Source organism: Mchenga conophoros, linkage group LG12, assembly GCF_057382185.1.
Source record: "Mchenga conophoros isolate Kocher_MC1m ecotype Shallow Benthic linkage group LG12, M_conophoros_male_GT1.1, whole genome shotgun sequence".
NCBI classification, from domain to species: Eukaryota; Metazoa; Chordata; class Actinopteri; order Cichliformes; family Cichlidae; genus Mchenga; species Mchenga conophoros.
Genome location: NC_140537.1, coordinates 19,800,309 through 19,815,815, shown reverse-complemented (window position 1 = coordinate 19,815,815; position 15,507 = coordinate 19,800,309). Strand labels below are relative to the sequence as shown.

The 15,507-nt window shown below is 40.8% G+C and overlaps 2 protein-coding genes across 5 annotated transcripts in view; one reads left to right on the top strand and one right to left on the bottom strand.

Annotated features, from left to right (window-relative positions):
* Positions 1-3,336, top strand: part of aifm3 (AIF family member 3) — an 18,096-nt gene extending 14,760 nt beyond the window's left edge. Inside the window, exons 20-21 of one of the 4 annotated variants that reach the window (XM_085294282.1) lie at positions 1,737-1,753; positions 1,902-3,336. In XM_085294282.1, the coding sequence (XP_085150408.1) occupies positions 1,737-1,753; positions 1,902-1,924 (40 nt within the window). In that variant the 3' untranslated portion in view covers positions 1,925-3,336. The other 3 variants (XM_085294280.1, XM_085294281.1, XM_085294279.1) reach the window with 3 other exon arrangements.
* On the bottom strand, positions 3,221-15,507 carry LOC146562497 (uncharacterized). The gene is made up of 12 exons (XM_085294283.1): positions 15,356-15,507; positions 14,007-14,118; positions 12,396-12,489; positions 11,556-11,610; positions 8,873-9,013; positions 8,586-8,746; positions 8,405-8,503; positions 7,917-8,062; positions 7,623-7,794; positions 7,400-7,512; positions 6,332-6,419; positions 3,221-5,955 (listed from the first exon to the last, which is right to left on the bottom strand). Exons 1-12 carry the CDS (start codon positions 15,465-15,467, stop codon positions 5,902-5,904), a joined length of 1,347 nt encoding a protein of 448 aa, XP_085150409.1. The 5' UTR covers positions 15,468-15,507; the 3' UTR covers positions 3,221-5,901.

Here is a 15,507-nt window from a genome sequence, read left to right as displayed (position 1 = left end):
TTATATATTTAGATATTTTACATGATTTATTGATATTTTAAAACTGTATTTTAAGAATTACACATTTTCCCCACTAACTATATACACTCTTTTGACAATTAGTTAAACCCTGCTGGCACCAGGTTGAATCTCTCGTTCCACCACATCCCAGTGGTACCCAGTTGGTAGTAAGGAGCTCAAAGTGTGCCAAGAAAATATCCCCCACAGCATTACAGCACCCCTACCAGCCTGGACCGTTGATACAAGGCAGGATGCATCCATGTGTCCATGTTCTTTATGCCAAATTCTGGCCCTGCCATTTTAATGTTACAGCAGAAATTGAGACTCATCAGACCAGGCAAAGTTCTTTCATTCTTCTATTGCTCAATTTTGGTGAATATTGTGTCTCAGGTGAGCATGAATTGTAGTCTCAATTTCCTGTTTGTAGCTGACAGGAGTGGCACCGTATGTGGTCTTCTGCTACTGTAGGCCATCTGCTCCAAGGTTTAATGTGTTGTGCATTCATTCATGCTCTACTGCATACCTTGGTTGAAATAAGGGGTTATTTGAGTCACTGTTCCCTCTCTGTCAACTCGAAGCAGTCTGGTCATTTTCCTCTGTCCTCTGGATGTTTTTTGTGTAAACTCTAGAGATGGTTGTTTGGGAAAATCCCAGCAGATCAGCAGTTTCTGAAATACACCAGCCCATCTGGTACCAACAACCATGCCACGTTTAAAGTCACTCAAATTCACCTTAATTCCTCGTTCAGATGCAGAGTTTGAACTTAAACAGGTTATCTTGTCTCCATGCCTAAATGCGTTATGTTGTTGAGATGTGATTGGCTGTTTAGGCATTTGTGTAACAAGCAGTTGAACAGGTGTACCTAACAAAATATTCATTGACTGTATAGCAAATACACTGAGTACATTTGCATTTTAAGAAAGAACCAGCATAGTTATGAAGTATTTAAATAGTTTAAGCAGTTGTAATTTCCATGTTTCACTTTAACCACCAATAATATTATTGATATATAATATTATACTACTATTATGCCTTTAACTGTATATAAATTCTAAAAAGAATTAATTGCTTGTGATGCTCTCTATTATGAGTAAACATTAACAGTAATATAATATTAAGTAAAACTAGAACAAGACCAAACAACTAGAATTTGTTTAAAAGGGCTGCTAGAAAAACCCAACTTCTCTCAATAAAGAACAGGGCAGCACATTAAAGTGGGGATGTTTGTTTATAAAGCATAGCAGCATGTTTGGTGAAAACCAAACAATGCACATAAGCACAAACACATCATAACAACTATTTGCACAGTTTTGGAGGGGTGATGAAAAAATCAGATAGTCACACAGACAATGATTACTTCAAGTTACTGCTGCTAAAGGTGGTTCAACAAACTACTGAATCATGGGGTGTGCTTGGAGTTTCACAGGATTTCAGAAAGTCCTGTGAAAACTTTTTTTTTCATGACTGTGCAGCTATAGGATTAAAAACTGTGATGGTAACACAAAGCTTTAATCACAATTAATACTATGAAATTACACACACTGGTTAAGGAGCCTCTGTGAGAGGGTTTACAAATCAGTTTCTTGACTATTATCAGGAACTGCTGGATCTGTTAAATGCAGCAGAACCGTACCGTAATGATGTTGCTGGAATCCTGTGTCCACTTTTTCCTTGTTTTTGTGACCATACTGTTGTTGTGTCTTCTGTTTCTAATAATGCTTGCAAAAAACCTGAAGGATGTTAACACGACTTGGCAAGTATGGAAAAATATCTGCTTTTTCTCCTTTCTGCTTCACGCATTAACAGCCACTCACAAGGAGCTGTAATTTATCAACTAACGTGTGATTTTGTTGGCATGTTTTTGTTTGTATGTAATGGGATTTTATGTGTGTGTGTTTTAGGACTGGAGACATTTCTTGGTTGATTGACAAAGGCTCTCAATGACTTCCCATCTGAAGTTCCCAGTCCCTTTGGACACCTCCATATGGACACTCATGGTGCTGAGATACTGAGCAGCTATCACAGTCTATTCACAACACACACAAACCTGCTGATATGACTGTCTGTTTGGGACATGCTTACCTGAGGACATCACTTTTTCTCCTAAGAGATACTTTAAAATAACAAAAGGAGCCACGCACGACCTGAAAACACTGAGCGACTGTGTCGGCAGGTCTTTTATTATCGATGTTGTCTTGTTTCACAATGAAGCAATACCGGTATCAGCCTCTGTGCTGCTGCAAGATGTATCTACCTGTACACTTTGTTTATAAGAAGCCAGGGAAGGGCAATGAGTTTTTTTGTACAGATAATATTGTAAATAGTTATAATCCTGAATGCACTGTAACAAAATAAGAGCATACATTTTCCAGTGAATGACAGACGTGGTCGTATGCTTGCATACAGGCCGTAGATCTGCATGGTATAACTTGCTATAACAGGAGTTAAATTAAGCCCCAAATAGTAAAAAAAATTTTTAATGTAGACACATGAGCAAAGCTTAAATCTGCAATAAAAACAAACTGTGTTACCACTTCAGCACAAGCCTGAATGCAGCTTTTAACCTACTTACCAACTCTCACTCGCAGCGTTAATTTGTGATTTATTATAATGGTTAGACTCACAGCTTACCTCTCTGTTATGGTTGCCTTGCTAGTAGAGTGCACAAATGGAATTCTTATTCTTTGATCACATACTAGTGCTTGCATTGTAGATTCGTGTATTTTCTAACAAGTAGGTATAACCCCTCGGAAATGAATAGTGAGCAATAGTAGCTTAAGGTTAATTTGCATAGCCGTCACCCCTGTAGAGACGTTGTTTGTTACTAACTCAGGGAACTGAGGATTGTGGCCTGGGTTTGCCGGTCCCTCTGCAAGCAGAAAAATTGAATTTGTTGCTTAAATATTTCCTCACAGTTACTGCAGTTTCAGTGGTTCAGAGCTTGCAATGCGCTTCATGATAGAAAGCAGATATTTGATTGCATCCTGGAGTGCCGCAGATCCCGAAACACTTGAGCTCTGACACACACGTCAACAAAGCGATTAAAAAGGCATTGTTCTCCCTGCAGAGATGTCTGGAATGGCATTTTTATAACTAAACTTTGAAATAAAAGTCTTCCAACAATAACTGCTTTATGTTACATTTTATTTTTCATGTTATTCTACTTGTTATTTGCATGTCTGTTCTTGACTGTATTAACTGGAAAAAAAAAAAAAGTGTAACAGGTTTAAAAAAAATGTTTAATGATTTCCAAAGAGGTGACAGAGCGTAGTTTTTGCATGTTTTTCTTGACAGATTTCATTCTTTGATTCATGGTTATTAAAAATATAGATGAAATCACTTGAGTCTAGATTTCATGCAGTAGCACAAACATTTCACAGAATTTATAAATGAAGTTTCACAACTATATATATAAAAAATCTGAATTGTGAGCCATCTAACATTAAAAAACAAACAAACTGGGAGTGTCCACAACTATATTGCAAATAGCCTGGAGGCTTGGATAAAAGTAAGGATGCACCGATCCAACTTCTCTATTCTGATAAAAATTCTGAAATGTCAACTCAGTGCTTTTGCCACCAACTCTTTCAGTGCATCATGTATTATGAAGCAAGATTTCATCTTAGCCAGGTAACTTCAAGTTTAGGCCTGGGTTTTGTGGATTACAAAGGCAGTTCACATCTTTCTGGGATATATAACCATAGAAACTTATGCCAGACAGCTAATCTGCTCTGGAGCAGAAAATAGTATCACCATTCCTGGAAGAGTAAGTTTTTCTGTCATTAGCATCAATAAGGAATATAGATATAGACTCCTTCATATAGGATGCTAAAACAGGGCACATATTTGTGCATGTGGACCTCATTTGCAGCTAAGTTAGATCTATATTTGACCTGTTTTTCATATTTTTTCTGCAGCTGAAAGGGTAAGGCAACAATTGCCTTACACGCATCTCATCCACAATTTACTGTGGCTGTTTATTCGTGATAGAGCTGTAATGCTAGTATGTCTGTTGACTTACACAGTCAGCATTTATACCAACTTTCCTTTCTGGCTTTCAATCGGCCAGGCTTTATTAATGTAGTAGTGCTTTTCCAGTCTTACTGACCAAAATTCTTCACAAAGTGCCTTTTAATAATATAATCTTTCTATTACGTACACACACTCTGCTTTCAGCCAGTGTTGTGTGTGTTTGACTGCTTCATATTGTTCTAATATTATAGTTTTACCTCCCATTGTAAAATCAGCCTATAAAACGGACAGATCTGCTGTTACAGATTGATCAGATGCAGTTCATGTAAACACATTCGTAGCCATGTAGAAAAATTGTGAGTTAACTTATCGAGCTGATAACCATCTTCATGTGACCGATTAACCTGCTCACTAATGTTAGAGGTTTATTTATATCAGTCACTGCAATTAAAAAAAAGAAAACCTCAAAAGCAGCTCTAATGGTAATGTAGAGCATTGGATCAGTGCATCTCTAAGAAAAAGCACCTCACATGTTGACATCTGTCAACACTGATAAATACATCTACAAACAGTGTGGTGAAGGCAATATATGGTGTCACTAGTTACATCTATCAATAACGGACCGGCAGGATTCAGTGCTTATTAACACAAGTAAGAGGTACCTGACAGCGCACTGTACTATGGTGTCCCTGAGGTGCAAAACACAACAAAAACTACAACAAGAACTAAATGAAACTTCAAACAAACAAACAAAAAACATTACAAAAAAAAAAATAAAACTCACCTTTCTCAGAAGCGTTGGGGCAACATTTTTTATTGTGACTGGACAAAATCAAGTTCGCCAGCTACAGTCGGGAGAGATTTCCAGCTTCTATGCTACTCTTATATAAAAACCTTACTTGAAAGCCCTGAGGCCCACTTAAAAGAAATATGGTCAAAGAGATGAGGTTGTGTTATGCTGAGAGCTACAATCCCCACCATGGGACCATTCGCAGCTAAAGCAGATCCTCAGCAAGGATTTCTAGGTGGCATTTTTATAGCCTCTATTTGATAGAAGAGTAGAGAGCGGACAGGAACGTAAGGCGGGAACAAAAGGCCAATCCAGCCTTTTGACTGGATCATGTAAATCATTACAATGGTGACACAAGGCCAAAATATACAATATCCTCTGTTGGTTTGAACAATGGGAATATTGTGTTTCTACAGGGGGTAGGGCAAACATGCTCGTATAATGATAGAGTCAACCTGTTCCCAGGAACTTGAATTTTATCCGGTCACAAACAAGAAATGTTGTCACCAACTTTCCCGTCAAATGTTTCTTTTTGCTGCTGTGTGTGGCACCTCTAGGCCACCGTACTGTGCTGTACTGAAAGTCTGTGGAACATCTAACAATGATTACACGACAACGATTTATATATAAAAATAAGTGATTGGCTCTTTGGAAGCAAGAGAAGGATTCAACGCAATAAACATGTTTTTATCAGATGTCCAACTATAATGCCCAGGCTTTAATCACAGCATTGGTTATTGTAGCTATTGCTTAAAACACATTCTGGTAACACTGTGCTCAGGACAGTGTAGTGCGATATAAAGACCGATCACATGACAACAATGAGAACTAACTTTATAGAGGACACTGTGAAAATGTGTTTGCTGGTAAAGGCAGCCCCAAGTTCAAAATTTGTAATTTGTAAACATTTCATATTTTTCTCGCAATAATTACCCATAGACTATAAAAAAAAAAAAATCCAGTCACAGTCTGACTTTCATTAAACGACTACAATCATAGCTTCTCCAATAATTAGTAATAAAGGCACTTTTAAAATCAGCTGCTGAGATGATAATTGCTGGCAGTGATCTCGGCTGATTTAGAGCTTACACCTGCGAGCTTACAGGTACTGGTGCAAAGTGTCTTCAGCTTACCCAGGGTCAGAGGTCATATTCTGCTGCACACTGCTGGAGGTACCATTCATATAATTTACTCTGTGGAAAAAAAGTTACCTGTGTGAGATTCACAATCCTGATGTTTGATAAATTGACAACACGCATGAACTGATTTTCTTTTCTTTTTGGGCCGAGCGAGGGAAGTTAAACTAGCTGAAAACACAACACTGACATAAAGTTTACTACCTTATGAAGCATTCTAGTTTTTAGTTAGCAGTCAGCTCACTTAAAAAAAACCCGATCAACACTAAAAAGCTCCATAAAATGAAGGGAAGCAGCAGAGTTGGCAGTAATTTCCTTTATACCAATAACAAATCAATAAAATACTTAATTACTGTGGCCTTTAGATTTGCACAATCCAAATGAAAAAACAACTTAGTTAAGAGAGCATAAGGACACAAAATGTACATCTAACCTTCTTAGTCTTGACGATATCTTGGATGTAATCATTGTACTCTGTCATCGTCCTCTTCTCCTTCTTCGTCAGAGTCTTATTCCTCCGGCTGAGAATGAAGAACATGACAGCATTAAAATACTCGTGTTTGTAATTGCATGTACAGTCTACACCTGTTCAACTGCTCATTACACAAAACTAACCAGCCAATTAAATGGCAGGAACTTAATGCATTTAGACATGTAGACAAGGTCAAGTTGATATTAAAATGAAAAAGTTCAAACCAAGCATCAGAAGGGGGAAGAAATGTGATTTATATGTTTGAGCGTATCATACAGGCCGGTTCTCAGGCCTAGTTCTTTAAAGCGTTAAAGGAGTCTTTTTAATGTCTTGATACGACATAAGGCCCTTGCGATCTTATAATGATCTTATTCAACCATCAAGAGCATTCAAAAGGACAGAAAAATAGAAAAACCGTTTGCAGAAAACTACAAAGAAATTGAAAATTTGAATGAACCAGTCCCTGTTTAGTTTACTCCTTGATCGGGTGACATTGAACGGACACATGAACTGTGGTTGGTGCCAGTCAGGCTGGTCTGAATATTTCAAACTGCTAATCTACTGGGATTTTCCCACAAAACTATATCTAAGGTTTACAGAGAATGGTCAGAAAAGGAGGAAATATCCAGTGGGTGAATATGCCTCGTTGATGTCATAAATCAGACGAGAATGACCAGAAAGGAAGGTAACAGTGACTCAAATGACCAGTCATTACAACCAAGGTGAGCAAAAGAGCATCTCTAAATGCTCTCTAACCCATCTGCTTTTAACATTACAGGAGCAGAAGACCACACCAGGTACCATTCTTGTTGGCTAAGAACCAAAAACTGACGCTGCAATTCAGGGTGTGAAAATGATCACTACTGATCAGATCACTATCTGTTTGGGATGTGGCGGAACGGGAGATTTGCATCATTAACGTGCAGCTGACGAATCTGCAGCAACTGTGTGATGCTGTCATGTCAATATGAACAAAATCGATCTGTTTAATTAATCTCTACGAGTTAAATTGCATTTTGCCACACTTACCCTGCAAAATACTTTGCCAGGAAAAGCAGGAGGTAGCAAAAAGCCCCAAAAATGATGACAAAGACTACTTGCCCATCTTCAGGTATCCAGTCCCATAAATACATCACTATTCCCTTTCAGACACACAGTAATAGACAGTCAGAGAGCTCAGGACACTATGTTAAGTCACTAATGAAGTAATTAATGAAATATTATGAAACTGATATTCATTCAGAGCACTTACTGTGAAGATAGTGATGGTTCGAGTTGCACCTTCACCCAACAGCTCCTCCAGCTGCTCTTTGGATAAGGTGCTCACAATAAAACTGAGGATGAAGAGTAAAGGCAGGAAAACACCCAAAGCACCGCACAGGAATGAATGAAGACGGATGCTTTTGTTGCAAGCCACATCAGCCCTGTGTACACAACCATAACAATAATGTGCTATCATACATTTTCCACAACTGATAGTATCTGGTGATGCTTATCTGCTCAGTGTACACATAATATGTTTTATCAAGGCTGCAAGAGGTCATACCTGTCCTGCTCTAGTCTGCTGCTGATAGTGGAACAAATAAGGTCAGAATCTTTCTCCAGCTGATTCAGTGTCTTCTGAACAGCCTGGTTAATGGTCTTCTCGATGGTCTGACAAACGCCATCGATCTGGTTCACACACCTGCTCGGCTACATGAGACAAACAGCTCGTAAACACGTCAGATTTGGACTGAACATGAAAAACACTCTGCACATCTCAATAAAGGATGGTCTGGAAAGTTCCATGACAAATCCTGAGGGCATTCTGACTGACAGCCTTGTGGACTTGGCAGAAAGTGAAGCTGCACTCGCTCAGCAGAAATGAAGCGGAGGTCTTGAGGGATGCACAAATCTACCACGCACGCTTCGTGGTTGTAGATCATAAGATGGTGCAGCGATAACTGCACTGCCGTGGTTTATAATATTTGCACAACCAGAAGTAATTTTTATACAAACACAGCAGTTTAAAGTAACCAACACAGATCATTTTACCTTCTGTGGGTTCGGGATGTATATTGTTGGCATCTCAAAGCCACATTTGTTAAGACCTGGACGGCGGCACAGTTCTTGGACTATCTGCATCATCACTCTCTGATGAGAAAAAAAAAAGTTCATCTCACAGGTTCAACTTTCTTTGAAACAAAAATAAATTATACAAATCAGGTAAACTGACCTGTCTGTCTGTCTCCTTCCCAGCTTCATCTGCCTTGCTGAGGTAGAACAACAGCTTGTCTGCGCATTTTTGGCTCAGCTTCTCCACAATGTTGAGCGTGCGTTTGCAAAGCGCTTGGCCCATCGGGTCAAAGAACACAAATATCAGGTCTGCCTGTTCTCCTGCTCAGAGAAAAAAAGCATTTATTACATTCCTGCAGCTGTACATCAGCTGTACAGTAGACACAAAGGAGAAGAAGAAGAAGACAGATCACCACTGAAGAGACAAGTTTAAGCTAAAGGACACACCCAACCAAGTGATGGCACTATTCACATCAAAAGGGTAGATCATGTCCCCGTCCACCAAACCCGGAGTGTCCACGAAAGTCACCAGGCTGAATTTCTTCTGCTTGGAGGTGGAGATCTCAGCAGATAGGTAGTCAGTAACACCTGGAAAACAGAGATGGCGTGCATGTGCAAAAAGATAAAGACACAGTAACTAAGGTAACGAGTTCAGTCCATGCAGGAAAATGTCGCCTCTAATGGCTATAATATTGTGTGCTACAGGAAGCCGCAGTGCGGTCAATACTTGGAAGCCTGAGGGAGATCAGCAACAAGATCTCAAGGCAACTTTTATGCTAAGAGCTTTGCATTTTGGGGACGGCAGCTATAATTTAACTCCAAAACGATCGTATTCTTCACAGACACAGCTGTGCACGTGTGAAAAGATACGTTCACGTCCTGTGACGATGATACAGCAGCCGCACCCTCGCACATGAAACTTTATTTCTGTTTTTCTAATCATGAAAATATTAACGAGGCCTCTGTTTCCTCACTGCCCTCTGTGGAGAGCTTTGTTGTCATGGTTACACACAACAGCTCTTCAACTGGCAGCTTTAGTGTGGGGCGTGGGACATAAAGCTAGCCAGTGAAGAACGACTGTGAGGCAACGCACTGAGAGGTTACGATAATCCACCACAACCACCACACATAAGAACACCCCCCCTCCCCTTAAATAGAACAGGATCACTATTGAGATGCATCCCTACTAGTGACAAAGTAACCCCTCCCACGCCGACCCACACTCACACACACACACACACCAGGGAGGCCTGGGATGACACTGAGGCCGTTTCATGCAAAGAGGCAGGTGTCAACAGCCAGCACAAATCGCATCCTTGTGCTGCAGTGAGCAGAGCCACTGCTCCTCTGGCACATTAGCATTCCCTCATGTTTCTCCCACATCAGCATGGCCACAATATCAATAGATCTGCCTCTTATCACACGCCTAAGAAAAGTCTCTGAGTACCGAGATATCCCTGCTGCGCAAAAGAAACATTAAAAATATGTATGTTTGTGTTTAGGTGTGTGCGGATTTCATAAAGTAGCTTTAATTTAGAGCGCTGCAAGACCGCACTTCAGCTATTCCATATAATCCTAAATAAACAGGCACAAACGGGGACAGATACATCGATCCGTGCGGGAAAGGAAAAAAGTTCTGCCAGCTGAAAATGAGAGTTATACTTGCCAATGTGCGCTAAGTTCCTGAACTGACTGTAACTGAGAGGACCGTGCAGGAGATCATGTGCACAAGGAAAAGGGCAAAGGCTGCAATAACGCTGCATCGACCAAGACCAAAAAAGAAATTGTTGAGCTGAACAGGTGAAAGCAGACATGGTGCAAATACTTCTACAGGAATCTGAGAAGCCAAAGACCTTGATTAACCAGCGGATATGATTATTTTTTAATGTGCAGCAAAAGCAGTCAGTTCCCACAAAGCATACAGGCTAAACCCATGACAACAGGTTGATAAGACAGACACATAAAGATCTAAGTATGAAGCCAAATTAAGAAGCACATCCCAAAGGAGACCAAAGTGTGCAGCCAGCAGCTGCTCCCACATGTATGGATATATGGAGCTTTTCTGATGAGTCATCCTCGGCTGCTGTGACAGGTAAACAAATGTCTCATACAGCTGGTTTCCACAGGCGGCGGCGACGATGACGATAAAGTTGAAATGAATTGAAAAGAAAAATCCTGCTTGTATTCCAGCAGCAGATTGTTGCGAGGCTCGGGCCTGCGGAGCGAAGCTGTTGCTGCTGGAGTCTGGGCTGCGCCGTCTCTAATAGCTGTGACATTTCTCAGCAGCTCCTTCTGACTAAACTGCACTGCTGCCGATGGGGCGTGTGACTCATACGCCATACAGTGTTCGCTCTGGTCCGCACCCAGTGAACCCCCACTCTCTACACACTGCCTGTCAACACTCAAACACACTCCCCCACCCTCCGCTGCACACCCCCACTCAGCCAGCAGGCAACACCCAGACTCTGTAGACGATCACCACGTTCACAGCGGCCGTCCGGTGGCGTATCCAGAGCGCTGCTGACGCACAGATCTGAGCAAAACTGTCTTAAAACAATATCAGAGCGCCGCACGTGTGTGAGAAGAAGAAAACAGGAGTCCGGACCGATTTATCATCAAGTTTATGACTCACTATTGAGTCATCAAGGTGAAGGACCTAAACCCAACCTTAAATCACAGAAGCCTGTGATAAGGATTAATAACAGCCCACGAGTAACCGAGCATTAAACAGGCAGACATTCTTGTGATGTTACAGATCACAACGCGTCTTTAAAACCGACTTTGATCAGCAGCATCCAGAGGTAAATATTCATTAGCCACCAGCAGAGCCTTATCTTAAACCTCAAAGGTACAGCTACCTTTTTGCAGTTTGTGATTACATTCATCTCCTGCAGTTTTAACTCTCGATTCCAATAATTTGCGAATTGTAGAGACTGATTGGTGATGATCATCAATGAGCATAGAAATATCACGATCAAAGGCATAGAGATGCAAAGCCCCAAGTTTTTACTGTTTACCCGCACGTGGAATATATATCAAATCTAATGTTTCACAGAAGGAACTATCTGCACATTCACTGAGAGAGCATGAAAATGTAGTATAGTAAAGAGTTGAAGAAGTAAAGTCTTACCTTTGAACTCCAGGAGCGGTCGAAAGTGAGGATAGAGATGCAGCGTTGCATTCCCCTGCGAAAGAGTTAACAGGACAGTGTTAGAAACAACCCGATGAGACAAACCTGCATTTTTTTCCCCTGCAGTCTTTTCCCGCCCCTCTACAACAGAGTCCTCTCTCATCTTGGTGCTTTACACGAGCTGGTGTGCTGCGGCTCAGTGTGCACGCCTTAGCTCTTCCTGCACATTGGAGATAATCCTTCTACTCTGCAGTCCTACACTCCAAATGTATTATTCATACTCCTACCCTTCACCACATCAGGATATGAACAGAGAGGCATAGGGAAGGGATATCAGAGACGACCGAGAGGCAGGTGTCTCCCAAGCCTGTTCTCATGCTGCAAAGATGTTTCTGTGTGTGTGTGTGTGTGTGTGTGTGTGTGTGTGTGTGTGTGTGTGTGTGTGTGTGTGTGTGTGTGTGTGTGTGTGTGTGTGTGTGTGTGTGCATACACAACAAAGCCCCTCAGTGGAGCAGCATATAGAATGAGAAATCACCACTGGCTGAGGGAGTGCCTTACATAAATGCCAACATCAAACACCCTGCTTCATCAGCCTTTATGACTGACTGCAGCTTCAGTTCATGTTACTGAAGTCAAACAATCGCAACATCTCCTTGAGTACAAAACTAAAAGGTGATAGCTGAATATAAAAACAAGCTTCTTAACAAATACTGAGAACAAAATTAAAGGATTGCACTGAAGTAAAAGAGTTAACTGTCACAATTTTCCTTTTTAAGCTCTGGCTGGGAAATCTTTTCGTGGCACAGCTGCACATGCCGGCCGTGTCCACGCTGATCTTACCGTCAGAGATTCTCTTTTGCGTCCACTTGTGATGAAGGTAAACCCCTGCGTTTCGATGGCCACCCCAGTTTTCTGAATGTGCTCTTCAACATACCTAGAAAGATAATAACGCCATCAAAAGTGAGAAAGAGCTAAAGCAACAACGCCTCAATTCTTGCGGAAAGCTACATGTGAAAAAACGCTGCAAAATGATTCTGTTTACAATCAAAGGGAAAATAAACAAATCCTAACATTTTAAGAAGCTCAAACAATGCACTGTTTGAATTTTTGCTTGGTAAATTTGATTTATCCACAAGAAACTAAATTCATTCTTTCATGTTTTAATGTTTAGAATAATTTACCTACCTACCCACAAACCCATCCATCTGTAATAATATAGCTTGTGGCTTGTTTAAAAGGATGTAGTTGTGTGATCAGTGGGATATTACAGAATTTGGACATCAATAGAAAAACACTCCTCGAACCAGTTTGCAATCTCTAAGCAGTAATAATCAAAGTGATGACCTTAAGAGCATCTTCAACATTAGCGAAGATGAGTATATAAGAATCTTGAAAGATTTAACAAATTAACAAATATTGCAATAGAAAAAAAATGTCACCTTAACCAATTTGTCAGCAGAAAGCCCCCTCTCTCTAAAATATGTCAGATCAGTTAGAATCAGGGGCGGCGCGGTGGTGCAGTGGTTAGCTCTGCCATTTCACAACATAAAAAGTCCCGAGTTTGAATCTATTGGCCAGCTGGGGCTTGGGTGGGTTCTCTTTGCGTACTGGGGCTTCCACCCACAGACCACAGACAAGCATGTTGGGTTACTGATTATTCTAAACTGTCTGTAAAGGAAACAAGAAAGACCACAGAAGATGTACATGGTTGTGGGGAAGGCTGGAGTGACAGAGGGGGATGCTAGGGATAGGGTCGGGAAGGGAGATAATCTGCTTTGGCAACCCCTGAAGGGTCAGGAGGAGGAGAAGGAAGAAAAGGAGGAGAAGAGGAAAATAAGAAGCTTAAGAAGAAGAAGGGAGAAGAGGAAGTTTTTCCCAGATTGTGAAAGGTCCCCAGTTCAAGGACAGGAGGAGACACAAATCCCAGGAAGGCTTGTTTCAGAAAAGACCCTCCTTCTTATGTCTGCACACATTGTTTATATTTGATTCAGTACATATGGTATTTATTAATGGTGATTTGATGCTCTTTCTTTTAGCACGGATGTGGGACAGTATTACAGTGTCATTGTATGCCTCGATCTGCATTTCAAATATGCAGATCCACCCAATGTGGTGACGCGAATAAGGGAGTAGCCTAAAGGTCACTAATCTTACAGCATACATATTTCCTACCCAGCATTTATTCAAAAGAGGACAAAACTTTGATGGTGACAAAAGATTTAACTGACATACAAAATAACAAATTACACCTGTTTTTTCCCCCATTTTCTTTTGTAAATCCACACTTCCTGGGGCAAAACTGGGCTGCATTCAAACCACAAAGCGCTTTCAAAAAGTCATGTGTGAACAGGATGTTCTCGACACCAGTCTCTCTTTGAAACATAGAGCAGAGCATGTGATGGTCAGGCAGCGTTATTAGATCACAACAAAAATAAGAAGTATCAGTAATACCAGTTAATGAAGGAGCTCTTTCCTGCAGAGTGGTTACCCATTATCATCACGATGATCTTCTTTCTGGGAGGCAGAAGACGGATTCCCAGGCTGCTGGCAATTTTTACCAAGCCTGAAAAACACACACAACACAATCATGACATGCAATGACTATAGTGGTACCTTTGTACTGTGATGCTCTAGACTGGTTTTAAAATAAAATAATGTAGTTGTGAGTAAATAGTAAGCCTGCACAGATGCATAGTTAATCGTACATGGTTAAAGAGTAGGTAGAGGAAAATTTTACAAAGTGGCAGATGAAATGACTACCACTTGTCCTCCCTCACAACTCTTCTCAGTAGTGACAATTATCACAGTAAAAGCAAAATAAACTGATGCCTGTTGCCTGGCATGAGCTCCAAGACAGTTATGCTTAAAGTAAAATTCTACTATGTTAAACCTCTGAAGTCTAAGTTACCTGAACCCTAACCCTATGCGGTCACAATGTGTATGTTTGTTTTATAAATCAGACTCCCAAGAATGAACATAAATTCTAAGGTTTTTTCCTCTTTGGAGCAAAAATTTCTTTTAGAAATGTAATTCCAATATATCTACTTGATTTTGACATACAATACAAAGGTCTAGAGGCATCTCTCATTTGTTATCTCTCAAGTTATTCTTAAGGAAGGGGAAGAGAGGGCAAAGGTTGACATATAACAAATTATACAAGCCTGTGTTTTTATTTAGCTATTACACTATAATAAGTTGTTTTTTTTTTTAAAGGACACATGGTGATCAAGGTAACTAAAATGAGTTACAGGATTATTCGTGACACCACACCTTTCCAAATGTTTACCTTCTAGAAAACAAGTTGATATTCTCTCTGCTTTTCTCTGCTTGCACCCCAGAAGGGTATAATAATCTCCCATTAATAAAAAGCACACTACAGGAGGCTTTCTTATTAAATTGTTGATTTTTTTTAACTGTAATATCTTACAGTATAAGGCCGTCACTATGCGACTGCGGCACTTTAATTATGTTCCTCTTTCTGGGATCAATGAAGTCTCTATATATCTATGTGTATGTGATTTTGCATCAATGCATACAGTCAGATGGGGCACTGCCCAGCGAGGCTGCAGAGGAGCCTCTGAGATGTTCAACGTCACGTGTTTGACACACACTAGCAGCTGCTGCAGACTGACACACACACTAAACAAGCAGCATTACACCTTTAAGTCCACATAAACTTCAGTCGGGGGCTTCAGCAGTGGCACAGCTCGGTTACCATAATACCACAGCCAGGGCGGGCTGGTTTCTACTTTGCGGTCCTAACTTTGCTTTAGCCTTAATCCAGATTATCGACTGTTTACCGTTTTCGCTGTCCACATACAGATTGTGGCACTCCTTCAGTATCCTCTCACTCGGTGTGGTGATCGCAGACTCCAGGGGGTTTGCCACAGACCTGGGCTTTCTACCCGACATGGTTAACGACGCCAGGGGAACCCGCTTCTCTGCCCTTTCC

Coding starts and splice junctions, on each gene's coding strand:
- LOC146562497 (XM_085294283.1), bottom strand. CDS start 15,467: ATGTCGGGTAGAAAGCCCAGGTCTGTGGCAAACCCCCTGGAGTCTGCG. Junction 14,119..15,355: donor GTATGTGGACAGCGAAAACG/GTAAACAGTCGA, acceptor TGTGTTTTTCAG/GCTTGGTAAAAATTGCCAGC. Junction 11,611..12,395: donor GCAAAAGAGAATCTCTGACG/GTAAGATCAGCG, acceptor ACTCTTTCGCAG/GGGAATGCAACGCTGCATCT.